This window comes from Epinephelus lanceolatus, chromosome 2 (genome assembly GCF_041903045.1).
Source record: "Epinephelus lanceolatus isolate andai-2023 chromosome 2, ASM4190304v1, whole genome shotgun sequence".
In the NCBI taxonomy this organism is placed as follows: domain Eukaryota; kingdom Metazoa; phylum Chordata; class Actinopteri; order Perciformes; family Serranidae; genus Epinephelus; species Epinephelus lanceolatus.
In genome coordinates, this window is record NC_135735.1 from 29,124,107 (window position 1) to 29,147,607 (window position 23,501).

The 23,501-nt window shown below is 44.1% G+C and overlaps 1 protein-coding gene across 1 annotated transcript in view; it reads right to left on the minus strand.

Moving 5' to 3' along the window:
• spon1a (spondin 1a) overlaps window positions 1–23,225 on the minus strand; it is a 105,803-nt gene extending 82,578 nt beyond the window's left edge. The window contains exons 1-3 of the mRNA XM_033631114.2: window positions 22,592–23,225; window positions 21,441–21,547; window positions 15,553–15,686 (exon numbers count right to left, since the gene is read on the minus strand). Coding sequence (XP_033487005.1) covers window positions 15,553–15,686; window positions 21,441–21,547; window positions 22,592–22,826 — 476 coding nt within the window. The 5' untranslated portion in view covers window positions 22,827–23,225. The remainder of the gene's footprint in view (window positions 1–15,552; window positions 15,687–21,440; window positions 21,548–22,591) is intronic.
• Between the last annotated feature and the right edge of the window lie 276 nt (window positions 23,226–23,501).

A 23,501-nucleotide genomic window follows, 5' to 3' on the forward strand; every position in this document is an offset into this window, starting at 1 on the left:
AAAACAAGAAACACTTTGGAGGAGCTGTGAGGTTTTAAAAATACAGAGAAGACAACAGCCAGCAGGAAATGTGCAGAATCTTGGCTTTTAAGATGTGATAGATTCTGAACAGCAGATTGTGGCAGATGGAACAGGTGCAGAGTTATTCATAATCATCTTCATGTTTTTCTTTCTTTTTTCAGAGGACTTCTAAAAGCAGGTATCAAAGCCCACAGGGAAATTGCAAAATCAGGCTGTGTTTCAGAAGGAGGCATTCAGTGTCTCATACAAAGACCACAAAAAGCATGCATCAGCATTAAGATATACCCGTACACAATAAATGAGAGGCTGAAATGCTGAAGAAAAAACTGAAAAAGAGAGAAAGACAGCAGCTAAAAGAGTATTTTTGCGATAAGGAAAGTCCTTACAGCACTTTGTAAGTAAAGTTCACAGAAATGCACAGGCGTGCTATATAGAGGGCTATGCACTGTGTCGATAAGAGCTGACTGACAGGCCAACAGTAATGCTCCCTAAAATATGAGGCCTGGCAGAGGGGAGCTTCTCTAGATTGAGCTGTCTAAGAGGCTTGTTCCACCGGGTGGTGGGGAACACAGGTCTGAGAGGGGCCTTGACATGTAAATCAGCCACAAACAAACCTTTACAGAGGCCAGCAGACTTGAGAAAACAACAACAGAAATCAAGCCTCCAGGCACCTAACTTCCTCACAAACACCAGCCATGGCTGCAGGAAGGTTTCCATGGGGATAAAACCCAACAATGAGGTGCTGGATGGAGGTGCTGAGGGTAAGGCCTGATCCAGGTGGGCCCCATCCAGCTGGACTGTTTGGATACCATTTGTTCTGGAGTATCAGACTAAGCTGTGTTGTGTTGTGCTCTATTGAGCTGAGCTGATCCCACAACGGGTCCCTCGCAGCAAGGAAATGCAAACTTGGGGGACATCAACGTAGAGGATGAGGAAAATTAGATATTCATTCAAATGCTGTACACCTCATGTAACTTCATTTCCAATTTAATCTGGAAATATTATACAGATATGAGCCAGTTGTGTACGTAAATGGACCCCATATATCTCTCAAGCTGGCTTTTCAAAGATATTCTGAATGTATGTTTGGGGATAGGTATTTGTACAGTACACAACTCTACAGCATCAGTGAATGACAGTGCCATTTTGTTTTGTCTAAAACTCTCACTTTTTCTCTGTGAGGTTTGCTAAAAAATACACAAAGAAAACATTGTCTGTTCTCTGAAAGCCCTGAGAGGCAAGTGAGAAAAGAAATTCTCATGATGAATTTTCTAGGTCTGATCTGAATTGTTTTTGTTCTCTAGTGTTTATGACTGAAGAACAGGTGAAGAAAGGTTTGACCAGGACGATCTTTCTAAATTCCTTTTTTGTTCTGTGAAACAGGTGGGAAAAAAGTTTTGCCAGGTGAAAAAAAAATCTTTTGCGAGAATCATTTTTCTAAGTAACTTCTTTTCATTTAAAAAAATAGGTGAATAAAAGGGGTGAACAGGTGATTTTATGTCATGATCAAGTTTTGTGGTTCTATTACTCATTTAGGCCACAAGAGGCTGAGGTGCACCAAGACCCCATCTTTTATACAGGACTAAAAGCATTCATGTTTTCTTCAAGGTGAGTTTTCATTTCTCTACATTCTCTAAATGCAAGATACTGGGAATGAGGAAAATATCAATTCCTAGATGCAATACGGACGTGAACGATTTGGCATTGATTCACAAATGCCAATAATCAGTTATCTAAATGTTTATTAATTACGTCATGTTGACGGAACTAAAGAGGCAGAACAGTAGTTACCTTGTAATTCATCTTCACAAAAGGCAGTGGTTGCAAGCATGCTTTAATGTCTAAAATTACATTTGCGAGGCGAACGTTAAGTATATTGTGAATGCTTTCTACACCATCTCCCAGAGACTAATGTTTACTGCTTGAAGCAGCGATCAGCATGTGAACAAACGAGACCAGATGACCACACAGTGCAGCATTAAACAACTTAAAACAACTACATGGTGAAGAAAATAACTCACCTCACTTCACCTCAAAACCCTACGGCTAGCCCACTCAGCATCTTTTCCCAGAGCTAATGTGCAGCAGAGAGGCTGCTCCCTCCGTTTGCTATCCCCATACAGGCAGGAGACTGTAAGGTGCTTTCAAATTCAGTCAACTTTTTAAAATAAAAAGGCTGCAGACCATTTATTATTCAACAGTATATGAACAGCACACTATTTGTAGTGAAATATTACACTGTGCAAACACTGGTCACTACGCCAGCATAAATATCCCACAATGGATTAGTGTGTTTAACCACAGATGGGTACAATCCGACTGGCACCACCTGGTTTAAAAGCTATGGTATGGAAGCATTTTGGAAGTAGTCATACAGTGAGGAGAATAAATCAGATGTAGAAATCAAAACTTTTGATGCAAAGGGATGCATCATGATATATCAATAATCATTTCATAATCAAATGATGAATCTCTGAATCATAATCAAACTGACTCATGAGGTGCCTTGACATACCCACCCCAACAAGGTAAATATTGTGTATAAGAAAGTCATGTAACATTACAGTCATGTCTTACATCTGGAAGAAAACATGGATGCTTTTTAGCAGCCAGGGCTTCCGTACTGTCATTTCAGTATTTCTCAGCTTAATTTACCCTTTTACTGCAATGTAAGCAGCAGTGTGTGAAAGAGATGGACAGAAAGAAAAATAACAAAAGATCAGAGAGCAAAAGAACGGTCTTCTACAAAAATGAAAGAAACAAGAGGTAATCATAGCAAAACTTCCATTTCAAACAAAGATGGTCAAGGCAGGTCATCTGCTGCACACTGAGCGGAGGAACATGATGGACTTAAAACACCACGTAGAGATGCAGGTCAGCTGTTAGAGAGGTCTCATACGCACTACTGTAGCCTGATAATACTCTCTTACACTCATCTATATAGTCTCCTACATGCACCGCTACATTCACAGAGTAACAGAAGAATAGTACACAAGAAAGACAGTACTTGTGATAGCATTTGTGATCCTCCCATCATTCTACCAAAACCTAAGGATTTTAATTTGTCCTCAAACACACTATCTTGAATTAAATGCTCCTCCATTTACCCTTTCAGTGAATTATCAGCAGTGCCACTGAGCAGATTCAGACTTTGATTTCAAGCCTTCCCTTTCAGTCAAATTGCCTTTTCAGGTATACTTTCTCTCAGATACTATGTTGTTCCTTCTCACAGAAAACCAGCCGTTCTCATGTAATCATACCCTCACACACACACAAGTATACTCTTTCACATACTTTACAGTAAACCGTCAGTCCACTCATTCTGTGTCACATACATTATAATTCACACACTTCTGTTCTCTCTCACGTAAACCATCTCTTCAACACTTTATATTTTCAGTCTCACTCAAACACACCATAATTCACTCTTATCATTCTTTCTCTCATGCATACTATAGAGGGTATAATGTGAGGTTATGACAGTATGCGCACGAAAAGTATGATTTATGGCTAAAACGGCCTCTCATAACGTGGATGAAATGATTCAAGGTAAGCGACACCAGCAGCACATCACTAATTGTTCACGCTTTAATTCAATCTCACCCCAATTTCACATATCTCCCTGAGAGAGAGGAGCGCACTCTGCCTCACTGCTTGCCCACTTTCCCAGGCTGGCCAGACAATCAAGCGGAGTAATGCTTATTTAACATCCAATTTAAATTCTATCTCACTTTGCTGGATCCACACCGCAACCGATCCCAATCACCCCAAAAGTGCACTGATTTGAATGTGTGTGTAAGTGTGTGTGGGAGGGAGCATGGATGCATGTTTTGGAGCTTAACAAAGAGAGAGAGAAAGTAGAGAGAGTGAAAAAAGAGAATCACAGCAAAAAGAAAAGAGCGAGATAGATTTTTGTCTTTCTATGGCTATATTTTCATTTGCATACACAGTAGATGTACACTGTCAGAAATAAGGGCTCCAAAAGAGTTCTTTTTGAAATGCTGACGTTCCACCTACAACCGTCTGTTTCTGAAGAACCAATTTTTGAAGACGACCAGACTTTGACCAACAAAGGTGGACATTTGTGCCAAATTTGAAGAAATTTCCTCAGGGCATTCCTGAGGGTCCTAAGGACAGAGGGATGTCATATGCTGTAAAACCCTGTGAGGCAAACTGTGATTTGTGATATTGGACTTTATAAATAAAATTGATTGATTGATTGATTGAGATATCACGTTCACAAGAATGGGGTGGACAGACATGAGGTCACGATGACAATGACCTCTGAGCACCAAAATCTAATCAGTTCATCTTTGAGTCCAAGTAGACATTTGTGCCAAACTTGAAGGAGTTATCTTAAAGGGATAGTGCACCCAAAAATGAAAATTCAGCCATTATCTACTCACCCATATGCCGACGGAGGCCCTGGTGAAGTTTTAGAGTCCTCACATCCCTTGCGGAGATCGGCAGGGGGAGCGGCTAGCACACCTAATGGCAGACGGCGCCCCAGACTAATGTCCAAGAACACAAAATTGAATCCACAAAATATCTCCAACATGCTCATCTGTAGTGATCCAAGTGTGCTGCAGCCGCGACATTAAAAAAAAACGCAAAACGTCATATGAACTCTGTTTTTAGCCTCACTGTAGCCTGTAGCTCTGACTGCTTCTCTGTGCTTCGCGCTCACGTGTGCGCGCTCAGGGTGATCGGTCATACACGGTCTCTGAAGAGCAGCAGTCTCGTCAGTACTGATGTCCAGATTCTCAAGTGCAGGCATCGCCAATTCCCAGTCTGAGCAGCAAACACTTTCCTCATCTGTTGGCATTGCTTTGCATTTGAAACAACTACACCACCAGGTTTCCAGTGCTCGACTCTGGTATTCTGCGGCTGGCTAAGGGTTAGGCTCGTGAGCTGCGGCGGCTGCTTCGTCCAGTAGCCTGAGTTCCGTGCGTATACTGGGGCTCAAACAAATACGGCTCAACAAAGAAATGCTGTTCCTCCTCAGTTTCAAAGTCTTCAGACATGTTGGGCTGTCCTTTGCTAAAACACTGTAATGCAAATTATCTTTTAGCTCTGTGTTTACCGTTGTCTCCCCCTGCAGTGCATGTGTCACGTGATATAAACACGGGTAAGCAAAGCTCATGCTTTGCTGGTCTCGTGCAAGCGCGGAGCACAGAGAAGCAGTCAGAGCTACAGGCTACAGTGAGGCTAAAAACAGAGTTCATATGATGTTTTTCGAAACAACTTTTTACGTCGTGGCTTCAGGACACTTGGATCACTACGGATGAGCATGCTGGAGATATTTTGTGATTTCAATTTTGTGTTCTTGGACGTTAGTCTGGGGCGCCGTCAGCCATTAGGTGTGCTAGCCGCTCCCCCCGCCGATCTCCGCAAGGGATGTGAGGACTCTTCAACTTCACCAGAACATTCCTCAGCATGAGGTTGAGTAGATAATGGCTGAATTTTCATTTTTGGGTGCACTATCCCTTTAAGGCCTTTCTGAGATATCATGCTCACAAGAATAGGATGGATATGAGGTCACAGTGACCTTGACCTATCACTGCCAAAATCTAATCATTCATCCTTGAGTCCAGGTGGACATTTGTGCCAAACTTGAAGGAATTCCCTCAAGGCCTTCCTAAGATATCATGCTAACAAGAATGGGATGGATATGAGGTTGCAGTGACCTTGATCTATGACCAACAAAACCTAATTAGTTCACCCTTGAGTCCAAGTGGATGTTTGTGCCAAATTGAGGAAATTCCCTCAGAGCATTGCTGAAATATTGCTTCCACTGGGATGGGACAGACAGACGTGAGGTCACAATGACGATGACCTTTGACTGCCAACATCGAATCGTTCATCCTTGAGTCCAGGTGGACATTTGTGCCAAATTTGAAGAAATCTCTTCAGGGCATTCCTAAGACATTGTGTCCACAAGAATGAGACAGACAGATGTGAGGTCACAGTGACATTGACCGTTGACTGCCAAAATCTAATCTTTCATCCTTGAGTTCAGGTGGACATTTGTGCCAAATCTAAAGGAATTTCATAGGGACATTCCTGACATATTATGCTCACAAGAATGGGACGGATATAAGGTCACAGTGACCGTGGACTTTGACTGCCAAACTCTAATCAGTTCATCCTTGAGGTCAGATAGACGTTTGTGCCAAATTTGAAGGAATTTCTTTAAGGCATTTCTGAGATATCATGCTTGCAAGAATGTGACAGATATGAGGTCACAGTGATCTCGACCTTTGACCAACAAAATCTAATAAGTTCATCCTTGAGCCCAAGTGGACCTTTGTGCCAAATTCGAAGAAATCCCCACAGGCCACTCCTGCGGTATTGCGTTTACAAGAATGAGACAAACAGACGTGAGGTCACAGTGACAATTACCTTTAACTGCCAAAATCTAATCATCCATTTGTGCCAAATTTAAGAAATTCCCTTGAGATATTGCGTTCCAGAGAACAGGATGGGCATATGGGTGGACAGACAACCCAAAACTTTTTACCTCCTGCCACGGCTGGTGTTGGAGTGGAGGCCTAAAAAAAAAAAAAAAAAGTCCTAAGAGTATATAAAAGACGACAAATTCTCATTTTGTTGTATCAGCTACTGCTACAACCAAAGATTAAACAGATCTCATTTCTTCTGCCTACTACAGCCAGAGATTAAATTACTTAATTTTGTTCTTTCTGCTGCCACAAACAAAGAAAAGAAAGAACTAAGAGTCACTACACAAACCCACTGCACCAAAGCAGTTGTATTTACATTTAATTTCTATGGGTCTGCTTGACTATAGTGGCCCGTCGAAGTCCTCTGTGATCTGTCCTGTCGTTGTGCTGAAGGAGATAAACAGACTCTGACAGCTGCATGTGGTTGTGACATTCATCTGATCACTGATACACTGTCTCACTCAGACAGCCCATCAGAATACATCACACTGTCCTCCATACTGCACGCCAGAGGGGGATGACAAACAAATTGCTTCCTACCTACAAATGGAAAGATAAAAGATAGTGGCAACTTCAATGGCGACTGCAATACATGGATAACATTTTGATGTGACTTACTCTGGCGCCAACCGCAAGGATTTAGCTGTGACAATAGCTCCTGTTTCACTTTTTGTCGTCGGACAACTGCAGGTCATGTTTGATTTTATCATTAAAGGTCCCCTAATGAGCAGAATGGAAGCCAATTATTTTCAATCCAATTAGACATGAAGCTAAACATTTGATTTAGAACAAAGTAAAGGGTAAAAAGATGAGACAAATCCCTCTCTGCTAAAACTTGCTGTGAGGGAAGTTTGACAGTTACATCTGAACACAGTCTGGATAAAAACGAGGGGAACAGAGATGAGGAGTTTTAAAATGGCAGTCTTTACATTTTAAGAGTATCTAGCAGTCATTCATCTACTAAGTTCAAACAAGCAGCAGTAGAAAAAGCCCTATTGCAAACAAGTAAGTAGCAGTAGGAGTAGTAGTGCTTCTAACTCAGTTTGGGTTCTGTTAGCCTGTTCAATTTCAGCTCTGGTTTCTCGGATACAGCCATGATACACTGATTTGTCAAAGTTAGAGGCTAACAAATTTTCCACATTTATCTCTCCTTGCTCTGTTTTATTAGCAAAGAGCAAAACATTCCAGTTGTGGCTGGGAAGTACATCAATATTATATCAATATCATGACATGAGACCAGATATGGTCTTAGACATAATGTAATATTACTGTTGTCTTTTCTCTCTTTTAAAGGCCACATACAGTGAAGTCATGTAATATTCTAAACTTACCAGACTGTCTTCATTGTGCAATCTTATACCTTTATTCACTTAGTCAATAGATCCACATTACTAATGATTATTATTAGTCAATTCTGAAATATGAGACCACGGATACAAGTGGCCGAAATAAGTTTATTTCGTGGGGTGGCTGGACTCTGCCTCAGGGGATAGGGTAAGGAGCTCGGGCATCCGGAGGGAGCTCGGAGTAGAGCTGCTGCTCTTTTGTGTCGAAAGGGGTCAGTTGAAGTGGTTCGGACATATGATCAGGATGCCTCCTGGGCGCCTCCCGCTGGAGATGTTTCAAGCATGTCCCACTGGTAGGAGGCCCCAGGGCAGACCCAGAATACGCTGGAGGGATTACATATCTCATCTGGCCTGGGAACGCTTTGGGGTCCCCCAGGAGGAGCTGGAAAGCCTTGCTGGGGAGAGGAACGTCTATGGTGCTTTGGATGGATGGATGGATGGATGGCAGGTATTTGGTCAAAAATATTGTGTCCAATATCAGCCAGCCATGGTCCCATTAACTGCTTATTACTTTTTGCCAACACAAATGCCACTTTAACATTAACTTCTAAGGAGGACCTATTTATTTTCATGTTCATATTTGTATTTTGGGTTTCTACAAGAACATGCCCACACGCTTTCACATTCAAAAACACTTTATTTTCCTCACACATATACCTGTATTCATCTTTTGTTTGGGGCGCACGCACCAGTTTAGCACCTGCCTCTTTAAGCCCCCCTTCCAAAAAAGCTCAGTCTGCTCTGATTGGTCAGCTTTTCCATCTCTGCATCTTAATTGCAGCCAAGAGAATGATAGTGACGAAGTGAGGGAGAAAGTAACAACATCTGCAACCAAGTTTTTATGTTTTTCTTATGTTAGCATGTAACTAAGTGTAGCAGTGTAGGCTATGTAATGTAAACACTTGAAGTAATGTGCCTGGAACAGACGACCATATGAAGACAACCGTCACAAGTGAGTTTTTATCCATTGTATGAACGTTTGGCCACATTATATGTACATTGTATACGACAGTAAATATGGAAAAGTGTTCTTGATCTCCATAAGTGTTCTTTTACTGAACAAAGATCATTTGTCAGTGGAAAGAGACATGTGGGAAGAGTTTTTTCAGCCTCTGTTTTTCGATACAGGAAACAGTATGGTGCAGACTTCCTGTTCAGACTCTCTCGTATCACAGGCAAACAGTGAACTAAAGTATGTTACTCAAGACATTTTAAATGAGAAATAGGTAATGCAGCACCAGAATCTTGGTTTATATTTGATTAACACTGCTCTGCTTTGCCATTTGATCTGAGTTTAAGAAAGAGAGCAAAAGAGGTGTGCGTGTCTTTGTGTCTGTGACGGCGGGCGTACAATAATGAGAAAGTACAATCTGTAGTTTGTTATGGTAATTATTCATGCTTTTGTGTCCTCCCAGCTTTTTTTTACTTCCTTAGTTTCTTTTACACTGGCTTCCCATCAGGTTCAGGATTCATTTTAAGGTACTTGTTCTTATGTATAAAGCCCTCCATGGTCAGGCACCTGGGCACATCTGTGACCCTATCCATCCCTATATTGCCAACAGGTCTCTTTGGTCCTCTGATCAGGGCCTAATGGCTGTCCTCTGCTCTAGACTGAAAGCAAAAGAGGTGATAATGCCTTTGAAGAAGCGGCTCCAATGCTACGGAACTCTGATCCATTAGGCATATCGGCTGCAGTCTCCATAGAAACCATTAAACAACACCATCTTCTTTTGTGATGCACTTTGTGAATTTTGTTTGTGTGAAAAGTGCTATGCCAAATAAATTTATTAAAATTATTATTTATCATAAGGTGAGGCAGGTAGCTTGTGAAAGTGTACAGTAGTTTTAGACAGATGATTAAAGAATTAAAAGACAGCTAAACCTAATTTTAGTTTAGTTTAAGTTTATTTACTTTATTAATCCCCCTGAGAGGAAATTCAATGTTTTCACTCTTGCTTGTCAATTACACACAGGTCCGAAAGACACACACATGCACAAACAGGACCTATACATGCACAAAGTGGAGAGATGTCAGAGTGAGGGGGCTGCCCTTGGTGAGACGCCCCAAGTGGTTGGGGGGGTTCGGTGCCTTGCTAAAGGGCACCTTCGGCAGTGCCCAGGAGGTGAACTGGCACCTCTCCAGCCACCAGTCCAGCCATTTTTAATTAGATCTGATGAGAGATTTGAAAGGAATAGTACACTGAATTTGAACATGATGAACCCCATGTCTACTTCTGACTGCACCCTGCATCGCTACTGGGTGTTGCCAGGAGTGTGCCCTGTTGCCGCTGCATCCAAACCTAACAGCAATGTCAAACTGTGCTGAACACACCCTGAACACATGTCCGTATCACTGCAAGAAGATGAGAAATTCAACCACTGTAAGTCAGCAAAAAATAGGATTTTAGAAGTGCATGGTTCAGTTCCACAACACCTAGCAACACTTCCATGTATAGAATACATTTTCACAAAACAAGAGTGGGATACCACTAAGAGACACAGTGACGGAAACCTTGGCCTGATTTGATTCTAGCATGTAAGAAAGCTGAAAATAACCAGATTGGATTGGTGAGACTTTTAAAGTCAGTGCTCTGAGTTCAGGAGTTTGAATGAGCATCCTTGCCTGACCCTATCATCACGGACCAACCTTAGACGGAACCAAACCACCAAGCTCAGTCTTTCCATCTGAAAGACAGAGACTGCCTGTCAATTATACTGCAGCAAACCACTCGGGAGGGGCACGAGTCTCTGGAGCCCTCTAACAGAAACACACATGCCACACACACACTTCTAATTTCATGGCCAGATGTTGTTTTTTTGAAAATAACCATGATACTTTACAGGCAGGGAGGCTGACCGAACTCTTTCGGGATACAAAATCAAATTAAAAACAAACATTTACCCAGCCTGTGGTGGTGACAAAATTGTCCTCTTCAAGCTAATCTACGATATTAGCAATCATTTCACATTATTATGTTGTTTCTGTCTGTGCGTATTTGTTGGCTACACAGTATGTGTGTATATGTACAGTACCCATGTTTCTCTGCTGGTTGGGCTGTATTATAACAAAGCCATAGTGTACAAGGATGTCTCTCCCTCTGAACAGTTTCATATAAAAGCCCTGCACTTGTCAGTTAGGAACAAGAGTTGAACCTCCCCAATCAATAAGACTTAATTAAGACTTTTGTTCTGTTGCGGCACAGAGGCATACAAAAAGCCTTGTCATCTTTATGAGTGCCAGGTAGGGGGAAGAACAGTGGCAAATACCCACTCCCTGCCTGTAATCATGATTTTCAGAGGCATCTCTTTTGAAGTCCTCACTCTCTCTCTCCCTTATTGTCTGTGCCCTGGTATTACTACATCCACATCTCAGCACTTTCAAGTATCTCCTCTCTTTCTAGGCTGTATGCTCCGTCACACTTTCAACTTTTTCCCTCTATCCATGTGCTTATAACTGAGTACAATACCGCAATCATCCCACTGGTCTCTATGAGGAGAGCAGAAGTGCCACATGACATGACCTGCTGTGAGAAAACTATGACAGCACCACAGCGAAGATGAAAACAAAGAGATATAAAAAGAGAGGAGGACACAGCGAGGAGCAGAAGAAGAGTGAGAGAGCTTATAGAAAAGCTCAGAGGTTATTGAGAGGGCAGGTCGTGAAGATACTCCAGAAAGATTAGGGCAAGGGAAATGGAAAGCATAGAGACACAGAAAAAAGGGAAACTCATCACACTCTCTATCAGTCACACAATAACATGCATAACTAAAGAATGCAACATTTCCATCATCCGTTTGTTCATTAGAACAGACCAGGCAGTAGAGGGACTGACTGGGTGCACAAACAGTTAAATAATGTATTGATCAGAAGGTCTTGTGAGTCATGGTCCCTTTGTATCGTTCCACTTCCTGTACTCTCATTATTTCCCCCACAGTGCTGGGTTAATAAATGGATTCCTGCCATAATCTGTCTCCAGCAGAACATGACTACCCCTCTGTATCCAAGCATGCCCAGAGTATGCACAACAGCACAGTTGATGGATGCCATTTGGCCATAAGACTAATAAAGGTAATGGATAGTTTATGAAGCCGTGTGGGAAGGAAAATTTGACAAGACATTGTGTATTTAACTTAGCTCGGGGGAAGGGATGTAATTAAACTGATTTACTGTACATGCATGCTTGATATATGCTGATGGTACAGCTCACAATCCCAGAGAGCTGTAGTACTATACATTAAATGATTGAAACTCAGATGTTACTGGGTATAACAGAATTAAATACAAGCTAGATAATCAATGTTGTAAAATGTTTCGTTAAAAAGTGGAACAGCTAATGCTTAAAACTGTCCTACTACAGTGTGCCAACATCACTCACATGAAAATTTACTGTTACCACTATCAATAAACACTGTCAGTTTTAGCCATGGGTACATCTATAGCTAAAGATAATGCAGTCTAACCCAAAACCCCTGCAATAAATCTTTATGAGTATATTGGAGCTCCTCCAAGAACCGTCACCTTATCGTGGTGGAGGAGTTTGAGTGCCCTAATGACCCTAGGAGCTATGCTGTCGGGGGCATTTTGCCCCTGGTAGGGTTTCCCATGGCACATTGGTTCTGGGCGAAGGGTCAGACGAAGAACGGTTCAAAAGACCCTTGATGATGGATACAAACAAGGACACGTGTACCCGGCCCGAAGGGTTACCGGGGCCCCGCCCTGGAGCCAGGCCTGGGGTTGGGGCCCGGGGGCGAGCGCCTGGTGGTCGGGCCTTTGCCCATGGGGTCCGGCCGGGCCCAGCCCGAACTGGCTACATGGGCTCATCCCCCTGCAGGCCCACCACCCGCAGAGGGATCCAGAAGGGTTCGGTGCAATGTGGATTGGGCAGCAGACCAAGGCGGGGGCCTTGGCGGTCCAATCCTCGGTTACAGAAGTTGGCTCTTGGGACATGGGATGTCACCTCTCTGGCGGGGAAGGAACCGGAGCTTGTGGAAGAGGTTGAGCGCTACTGGCTAGATATAGTCGGCCTCACCTCGACACATAGTTCCGGATCTGGAACCCTAGTCCTTGAGAGGGGTTGGACTCTCTCCTTCGCTGGAGTTGCTCCGGGTGAGAGGCGGAGGGCCGGGGTGGGCTTTCTGATAGCCCCCAGACTCTCTGCCTGTACGTTGGGGTTTACCCCGGTAGACGAAAGGGTTGCTTCCCTGCGCCTTCGGGTTGGGGAACGGGTCCTGACTGTTGTCTGTGCTTATGCGCCGAACAACAGTTCAGAGTACCCGCCCTTTTTGGAGTCCCTGGGACGGGTGCTGAACAGTGCCCCAACCGGGGACTCCATTGTTCTGCTGGGGGACTTCAACGCTCACGTGGGAAATGACAGCGGGACCTGGAGGGGTGTGATTGGGAGGAACGGCCTGCCCGATCTGAACCCGAGTGGTGTTCAGTTATTGGACTTCTGTGCGGGTCGCAGTTTGGCCATAACTAACACCATGTTCAAACATAAGGATGTCCATCAGTGCACGTGGCACCAGGCCAGCCTAGGTCGCAGGTCAATGATCGACTTTGTAGTCGTATCATTTGACCTGCGGCCATATGTTCTGGACACTCGGGGAAGAGAGGAGCAGAGCTGTCAACTGATCACCACCTGGTGCTGAGTTGGATCAGATGGTGGGGGAAGACGCCACGCAGACCTGGCAGGCCCAAACGAACAGTGAGGGTCTGCTGGGAACACCTGGCGGAAGAACCTGTCCAGATGATCTTCAACTCCCACCTCCGGGAGAGCTTCAACCGCGTCCCGAGGGCAGAGGGGGACATTGAGTCCGAATGGGCCTTGTTCCACTCTGCCATTGTCGAGGTGGCGGTTGCGAGCTGTGGCCGCAAGGCCGCTGGGGCCAGTCGCGGCGGTAATCCGAACCCACTGGTGGACACCAGAGGTGAGGGGAGCCGTCAGGCTGAAGAAGGAGGCCTACAGGGCATGGTTGGTCTGTGGGTCTCCGGAAGCAGTTGATGGGTACCAGCGGGCCAAGCGGCATGGGAGGAGTTCGGTGAGGCCATGGAGGAAGACTATCGATCGGCTCCAAAGAGGTTCTGGCAAACCGTCCGGCGCCTCAGGGGGGGAAGGCGGCAACTTGCTCACACTGTTTACAGTGGGGGCGGGGAGCTGCTGACGTCAACTGGGGACACTGTCGGGCGGTGGAAGGAATACTTTGAGGAGCTCCTCAATCCCACCAACACGTATTCCAGTGAGGAAACAGAGACGGGGGTCTCGGAGGCGGGTTGTCCAATTTCTGGGGCAGAAGTTGCTGCGGTAGTGAAACAGCTCTTTACCCTCGCCAGGGTGCTGGAGGGGGCATGGGAGTTTGCCCAACCAGTCCACATGTGTTTTGTGGATTTGGAGAAGGCTTACGACTGTGTCCCCAGGGGCATCCTGTGGGGGGTGCTCCGGGAGTATGGGGTTGGTGGTCCCTTGCTAAGGGCCATCCAGTCCCTGTACCGAAGGAGCATGAGTCTGGTTCGCGTGGCTGGCAGTAAGTCGGACCTGTTCCCGGTGAGGGTTGGAAAAGGGTGGATTGCCCACTCCAGGTCGGGGGGGGAGGTCCTTCCTCAGGTGGAGGAGTTTAAGTATCTCGGGATCTTGTTCACGAGTGAGGGTAGGATGGAGCGGGAGATTGACAGGCGGATTGGGGCGGCGTCAGCAGTGATGCAGGCGCTTAACCGGTCTGTTGTGGTGAAGAGGGAGCTCAGCCAGAAAGCGAAGCTCTCGATTTAGCGGTCCATCTACGTTCCAACCCTCACCTATGGTCATGAGCTCTGGGTAGTGACTGAAAGAATGAGATCGCAAGTACAAGCGGCCGAAATGAGTTTCCTCCACAGGGTGGCTGGGCTCAGCCTTGGGGATAGGGTGAGGAGCTCAGACATCCGGGAGGGACTCGGAGTAGAGCCGCTGCTCCTCCACATCGAGAGGAGCCAGTTGAGGTGGTTCAGGGATCTGGTAAGGATGCCTTCCGGACGCCTCCCTTGGGAGGTGTTTCGGGTGTGTCCAACCGGGAGGAGACCTCGGGGCCACCCCAGAACACGCTGGAGGGACTACATCACCCGGCTGGCCGCGGAAGAGCTGACGGAAGTGGCTGGGGGGAGGACTGTCTGGGCTTCTTTGCTGAGGCTGCTGCCCCCGCAACCTGGACCTGGATAAGCGGAGGAGGAGGAGGAGGAGGAGGAGGAGGAGGAGGAGGAGGAGGACGACGACGACGACGACGAGTATATTGGAGGTGGTAGCTTGTGGTGCCATTGAATTACATTGCATTATACAGAAAGGTGTTTCTGTTATTTAGTCGACCCTTGTTGATATAAATGCTACAAATCTGCTCTGATAAATTCCCATCGCAAAAATACAAGAGGATATAAGACATTTAAAAGCTTATAGAACGCTTTGAAAATGGTCAGCAGGAGATAAACACAAAACAAATCCATCCTCGGGACTTGTAGACTATAAGCTCGTATCTTGTTTTCTCCACTGATTCGCAGGCTGTGATGTAGGGAGTGAAAAAAAAGAAAGCCCACTCTCCACATTACCAGACCTTTTAGATTAGAACATAATAGATTAGAGTTTACCAAGAACAAGGACCTGTTATCTGAAAGTTAATCTCCCACCAGTAATGTACAGTGTATCTCTAAGCGTCTGAGCTGATACCCAGCTCGTCAAGCTCAGCATCAGTCGGGGTATACATACTTAATGTTGACACAGCCGGAGCCACCGGGGGGCGCAGTCCAAAACACCTGGATGCTGGTGCGTCTGCGAGGAGTGCTCTCTGTCACTGCAGGGGGGCAGTTGGTCATAAACTGTGTTTCCTCGTCATCAATTATCTGTAAGACACACATACACCGCACACACACACACACACACACACACACACACACACAGATTAGTGATGATTAAAAATGTCCTCAGACAAGCCTTGCCTCAAAAGCACTTGAAACATCAGCATGTGATTGTATTCATTAGGCATTGGACCATTTCACATTAATTTCCTCTCCCATTGTCAGCTCTATATAAACATAATTAGCGTCTGAGACTGACATTAATTTCACATTTTCAGGACATATCAAGGGAATTAACCAAATATTCAAATACACAACATGAGAGTCATTAAAACAACAAACACCTCTGACTTCTGAAGCCATTATGTTAAACTGAACTGCAGTGTCACCCCCAGAAATTTTCACAGAAGTTGCCAGATGGGGCCACTAAAAATCTTGGGATGTGACACCAAAACCAAAAGCCATAACTGAATTTAATAAACTCTATTATGCTGTTGATTTTGGTGTATTTTACAGTTTATATTACTAATTATCTGATGTGCATAGACTAATACTGGTCAGTTAGAGCTCCACAACAATCCTGTTTTAATGGTTATGTATCCATATCTATTAAGCAATTCATTGTTCTCCAAATTTGCTGGATGTCCCTTTTCTTCAAAAATGCAAATACACAGCTTTAATTTGAAGACTACATTGATTGTAAGGATCAAAACATGTACTGGAAACAAGCCTACCCAAGTTAAGGGGACACTCGTGGGCACCCAGATCATTCAGGTATCTTGAAGTGGGAGGTCATGCCAGTTGTTCCCTCTCGAAAATCTAGCTCAAGTTTGGAGTGTTTTTTAACCCTCTTCTCAACAAGCTACGCTGACATGCTTTGTACCAATGGATGCCTTAAGTTGTCTAGTTTCACAAGATACCACTACCTTCGCAACCGTCTCACCTAGCTTAAAAAATGCATATGCCAAAGCCTTTCAAAGACAGTAATGTCTGCCTTAAATTATTTTCATCAGGGAGGCCAGAGGGGGGAGCAGCAAGGCACCACTGCTGAACCGAATCCTCTCACATCCACTAGTTTAAACTCCAGTGTGTGTGTTAAAGCAGTCTGACTTATGATTACCGGCAAGGAGAAAGGGAAAAAATGTTCTGCCAAATAAATGGCAATAAATGTTGTATATCTTATTCTCTAATCTTTATTTTTTTTTCTTGTGAAATATTGGATACTTTTCTAGTCTGGTTAGAATTCATATCACAACTCAATTCTACGTAAGCTTTAACAAGGAGTAGATGCTGCCTGATTTCAAGGGGTTACAAGCCAAAAAGGTTGGAAACCACTGTGTCAGAAAAAGCGAGATGAGAAAGCTGATTTCCTCATTGAAGTCCTTGTGGAAATCTGTCATTGTCAGAGTGTTGGGGACAAGGACACAAGCTTCTTCAGCACAGCATAGTACAAAAACTAGTTAGGGCATTTGACTCCAAATAGCAAAGTAATTAATCCACTCTGGTGAGTGGGTGACACTTCATCCACTTTCCATATTGTCTGTCAGCCTAGTGGGCATAGGTATTGATACTGAGTGGCTTATCCTGGTGAAATAAATTAAACTGACTTGAAGTCATCGATAATTGAATCGATCAGAGTTAGAACCCAGATACCAGAACATGATGCGATCACTGTAGGCAGTATAAAAGCTGTAGTTTTTAACTTTAATAATAATAAGTTTTTGTCATATTTGCAGAGACAGATGATCTATGAGAAAAAATCATGTTCTTCCAACCCTCGATTTACTTTCAATGGCATTACCACACGTGAACGAATGCAACCAATCATAGCCAAGGAGCCTCTAAAGCAGCTGTCAAACTTTCAAACTAGGCAGCACTGATAAACATGAATCAAATGTTGGTTACTGCATTGCCTATCTCTCACCTCAAATGTTTCTAGAAACACATTTTAGAGTACTGTTTAGCTGTAAAATGAAAAGTTGGTCCAGTGAGTGGGCAGTGCTTGGTACGTCATTTCCAACATGATGGTCGAGTCACAATCTTTCTCATTTTACAGCTAAACAGTACACTAAAATATGTCTGTGAAAACATCTGAATTGAGAAATAGACAATGCAGTAATAGAATCTTGAATCATTTTTGATCAGCGCTGCCTAGTTTGACAGTTTGACTGAAGTTCACGAGCAGTGATTGACATGATGTACAGCTGCATTGGAGACTCCTTTGGTCTGACTGTTTTTTTTGGGGGGCGCTGCAGTAGATTTCAGATAATGCCATTAGAGGCAGTAGGAGGGACATTATTTTTTCACAGACTATCTATCTCATGTACTTCTTCCAAAATATAGTGACAGTTTAAGCAAATATGACACAAAGTTATTTTCATTAAAGTTACCAGCTGTAGCTTTAAAAGAATAAAGTCCCCAGACTCTTTGGGTCAAACTGAAGAGTAAGAATACACGCTGCCCCCTCGACTCAAGTGCTCACCTGAGACACTGAGCATCTCATTGATTTTAACTGGACAGGAAATTAGTGAAGCAGGGTTGCATGAGGGAGTGCAGCCGGTGAGCTAATATTCACTGCCCAGAGAGCAAGGATCTGTTTGATAGGAAGTGACATCAGGGCAGTAAAGACGGGGAACTTTCTCACTCCATAAAGCTGTCAGCAGAGAATTTCCTTTGTCATGCCACGTTATGAATGAGTTCCCTCTTAAAGTGGATAGTGTGTGGATGTGCATGCCTCTATGTGCATGTGTGTGTGTGTGTGTGTGTGTAAGCGTGCAGTGTGTGTGCGCAGCCTATTTTGGTCTGACGGATTATCCAGCCCCCCCTCCATGTTCCCATGGTTTCTAACAGGCATCCTGGGGTGGCCTGACCAGACTACAACACGTTAAAACCAGTGAGGTCTCAACGCCATTTGCAAAAAGAAGCAACCAATTTGCTGCTGACTGACCTCTGACCCATTTCGTCTTGTACGTGTCTAAATCCAAATTTTCAAATCTTCTACCAATAAAGAGACGGAGTGTGTTGGGAATAGAGAAAATGTGACACATAATTGGAAAAATTGAGTTGTGATTCTGGGTTTATGCACAAACTTGTGCATCTGAAAAAGTGCTTGACTCCACAGCTTTAAAATAACAGGGGACTTTTGGGAAAGTGAATGTAAACAGCACAATTTGCACAGAGGTTACGTGCCCTGACATCAGATCATCCTTGTGGAATTATGATGTGAGGACAGAACAATGCACCCACGACCTCTACTATGCCATTATCTGTGGTTATGTCGTATGTTGCCCTCACAGTGGCACCGATTTCACCCCTAACACAGCCACGTTTGCCTTTTCTTGTTCTATCATCTCACCCTGCTGGGAAGTAATGTCTCATCAGACATCACCAGCTTGGCCCGCTGGTTTACGCTCTTGCCAACGAACGCACACATACACATACACACACACATACACACAGTGGCAGCTGACCTTCCCAGAAAGCTCAATAAAAGTGCTTTTCATCAAGTCGGGAGCTGTCCTGAGACGGCTGAGACGGGGCACACCAACGGATTTCAAATGAGCTGTATGTTAAATAAAGCCTGACGTCTTCTGTAGCAGCTTCTTTTTTTTTTCTTTCTTTTCTCTCAATGCCTGGAGGCTGGCCCACCCAGGGCTCTTTCAGAATGGAGGAATGGTGTGTGTGCGCAAATCTATGTGTGTGTGTGTGTGTGTGTGTGTGTGTGTGTGTGTGCGTGCGCGCACTTTTTTTGACATAAAAGACATAAAACATGAAAGACTAACTGAGCAGGTGATGATAGAGGGATATCTCTCTTTGGGCAGCAGTTTATTTTTACTGCGCGGTCACATGGCACTTGTAACGAAACAGGTGATCATCCGCAGCTGTGAAAGAGACCTTCAACTTCTTAAAACCTCGCAGGCAACTAATCAAAGGCAGGTCCCGGTAATAACACATCCATTCTTTTTACTGTTGATACCAACATCTTAAGGCTATGTTCACATTCGATCTATCACTCTCTGAGCACCCCACACTCGGCGTCATCCATGTGTGGAGCAAAGTGACTGAACATGACTAAATGATGTAGTGTTTCCCCATCTTTACTCTTGACGTTTAGCGCCCTGTCACACCACGCCATATGGCTGAAGAGCAAGCTCAAGGCTGGCACTAAATAACAACAGCATGAACAACAGAAATCAATTGCAGGGACAAATAACACCTAAAAAAAATTCTTCCCGGTGTTAGTGCCATGTAATGACAGTACAAAAATAAAATGTTCTTGTGTTTTTATGTCCTCTCATATTCAAGGCTCAGGTTCACAGAGAGTGCCACAGCATGGCAGTAGCTGAGATCAGAGCAGCCTGAGGGCTGCTGTGCAAACCTCCCCGTGTAATGTACCACAGGTTCAATAAAATAATAGGGTTTTACTGAAACCGACAGGTTCACAAAAGTCTGAAAAAGAGAAATCCACACATGCTGTTAAACCCATTTAACAACTGCTTTTTTTACAAGGCCTGCTCAAAGAAGACATATGATTTCAAGTTCTGGACAGCACTGGGAATTTGGCTTAGGTTGAAACCTTATGTCTGCCTCTTACTGAAAAAAAACAAACTGTGAATCATGATACACTGGCTTTACTTTTGTAAACTACACTTCTATATCTTTCTAACATTTTGAGTACTTGATAAAAGTGAAACCAATTCCTCAGTTGCTCAGTTCTTTTCAAATCCTTTGAAAACAGGATGTCATGTTGTGCACTGTAAGCTCTGTGTGTGTCTTCAAACTGCAGCCTTGACTTGATGAAATAAACAGTGGCAGGACTTAGCGAGCTAAAAGGCACGAGAGAGGAACCAGAAACAGTGAAAGGGAACAAATTCAAAGGTTATGATTTTACATTGAGGTTTCATCAACTTACAGTGCAGTCCTACACTGTCAATGTAGTGTAATAGCATCTGCGGACATTACATAATACAGCATGGATAGCACTACATGTATAATACTTTGTATCATTCTAGAAATAAAAAATATGTCTTAAGTTTATTCCAAGATTATTGTTCTTCCACTCTCAATAGACACACACCCCATCAACCAATCTCCTCTTTCTCTACCACCCAACTCCTCACACTGCATCATAATTACAAAAGCCTCACATATGTGTCCATTATCACATGTCCCTAACAGCACCAGTTTCCTTGCCTTCTCTCTCTCTTGTTTTCGCACTGTTGGCCCCACTTCTGTTCTCTCCCTGCTTCCTACAGTACTCCGGCTTGGCCTGCCTGTGTAAAATGATTATTAGCCTCTCAGCTCTCCCAATTGTACACTTCCTACATACATGAACTGTATGCCTGCTTGTGGGCAACACCGCTCCTCAAATTCCACACACATGTGCCTTCAGAGTCTGGAAAAGCACAGCTACATGGAGCTGAGAGTATGCTCTTCTCAAATGTTATACCAAGCCCATTAGAGGAGGTGAGGTGAGAATAATCACACTTTGACATGTGAAGACAGGAAGGCTGTGCAGAGAAAATCTGTCAAGAGCCCCCCCCCCCCCCCCCCCCCCCCACCTGTAAGATTTATCATTTTTTTCTCGCTCCTCACACATGTCATGCACAGTGCTTGTGTCAGACTTCAGAGGACAGATGGTGCGAAGGATGGACATCACTGTAATTATCAGGGTCTAACAACAGGTGTGGCTGACTAGGATCGCTTAATCACCATGAAGATGCACCGAGATAATAGACAAAACAGAAATTGATATTCCTCTCTGACTGCACAAGCAGTCATATTTAGCTGCTACCTTACCTGGAAATTTCCAATGTAGTCCTCGTCCCTGTCTCCTATGGTGCCCTCCCTCAGGGCAATAAGGGTGAACCCTCTGAAGTAGGCGGGGCTGGTTGCAGACACAGTCACTGGATGGAGTCAAGCAGGAGTGAAAACAAGCATCACTTGACAGAGAAATAAGCAGAGCTAGAATCCTCAGTGCCAAACACAAGACTAAAGTCGACTTAATTAACTACCTGCCTGAGTAATTAAAAATAATACAGTGTTGGACTGTGGGGGATAAAGGCTAATATATTCAGATATAACTGTAACAATTTCTTTATGCACAATCAAACACTTCAGCTGTTCTTGAGGATGACAGTAATTACAATGGCTCAGTCTTAGTCAGGCAGTATTTCCATAAGATCGGTAAGATGGTGTTTTTATGCATTTCTGCAGCGCAGCAGAACATAAAAGAATGTTCATTTACTTTGGGGAAAATTCAATTTGCTGTACTTGACAACTTTATCAGCACGCTAAGATAAGACTCTTAAGACTTTAAAATTACATTTCTAGTACAGGTGATTGCAAAAAATGTGATTATCAGCTCCCCACTTGGAGCTAATTCAGTTATTGGCTTTGGGTGATATGAAACTATTTATGATTAAATCTGAAAAAGACTGAATATTAACTGCAGTGCAACATATTGTGGAGTCCAGAACAGCATGAGCCTCTGAGATTCACAGAGCAGATGGCACATGCCCATTAACAGCTCCCAATAACTTCAGCTTTAGACAAAAGCTATGAAATGAGGGACTGCTGGCATTTTAAAAATCTGTTTTAACTATGAAAGAGAATACCAAAAAGCATGCAGGAGTTCGCAGAGGGATTTAGCTTTATATAAACCTCTTTAAAGTTTGATATTAAAGCAGCTTTTAAGGCATGGCTTACTATTTACTCAAGGGTGTCCACGTTAAGTTGAAAATGAATTGTTTTTATTTGGCTTTTAATGGTTCAAATGCTTAGTTCTTTATTGGAATCTCTTTAGTTTTAGGGCATGCATCAAAAGTGCACTCTGTGTAAACTTACTTTAAGTTTGCATAACCTACTGACCGTGCACTGGTGTTTATTTGGCAATGCGCAGATAGTGCCAACCAACGCAGTGTGCGTAAATCTCGTGGATAAACACCAACCTCTGTATGTGCTCCCCGGCTGATAGCTGTCCGGGTTTCCCTCAACGCGGAGGTGAAACTCGCTGCTGCCGTCCTTCCGATTGCTCTGAGCCCGTAATATCCGACTACAATACCCGTCTCCTTTCCCGGCTCTCTCAGAGGGCTCCTCGGTGAACGCAAACATATTGCACGCTGCGGCGGAGATGAAGCAGAGCAGGAGCATGAGGCGCGACTGTAGCCCGGTTGCTCTCATCATGTAGGTTTCCGACAGCCAAGTTGACGCGCAGAGACGAAGGAAATCTTGTCAGAGGAGGAGAGAAGAAATGTTTGTTCCCAGCTCCTGTCTCACTCCTAAATGAGAACCCAACTTGCAAACTGCTGAAGTAGACTTGTGCACTGCTAGGAGGGTAGATCCATCCTGGTGTGAGTAACAGAGAGCGAGGAGGAAGACTGGCTGGGATGCGCTTTGCACTCTCGCTCTATGAGAGCTGCACACTGTGCGCCTACTGGTTACACAGAGCAGGAGAGCAGGGGTCCGAGCGAGGAGATGGCCAGGAGAGGAATGAGCGCTGCGTGGCTGCAGGCCACAGCTATTTACAAACAGCCTAGGTGAAGAATACTCTGAACCAACAGACTGAGAACAAAGACAAACGTTCCCACCAATGAGTGCTGAGAGGAGGCAACACGTTTGACATAGTTGGACTGAACTCTCAGTGCGGTGTGTGCGTGTGTGTGTGTGTGTGTGTCATCACTCAGGAGCCTTAAAGAAGACACGAACACACACAGAGACACACAAAGGAATTGATAAAGCATGCTAAACGGTTGTCTAGGTGACTAATTAAACTATAAGTGATATGTGTTGAAGTCACTGGCTGCTCGGTGGCTGCCTTGCTCTCATTTTCTTGGCGCACTAAAGTGAAATGATTAAATT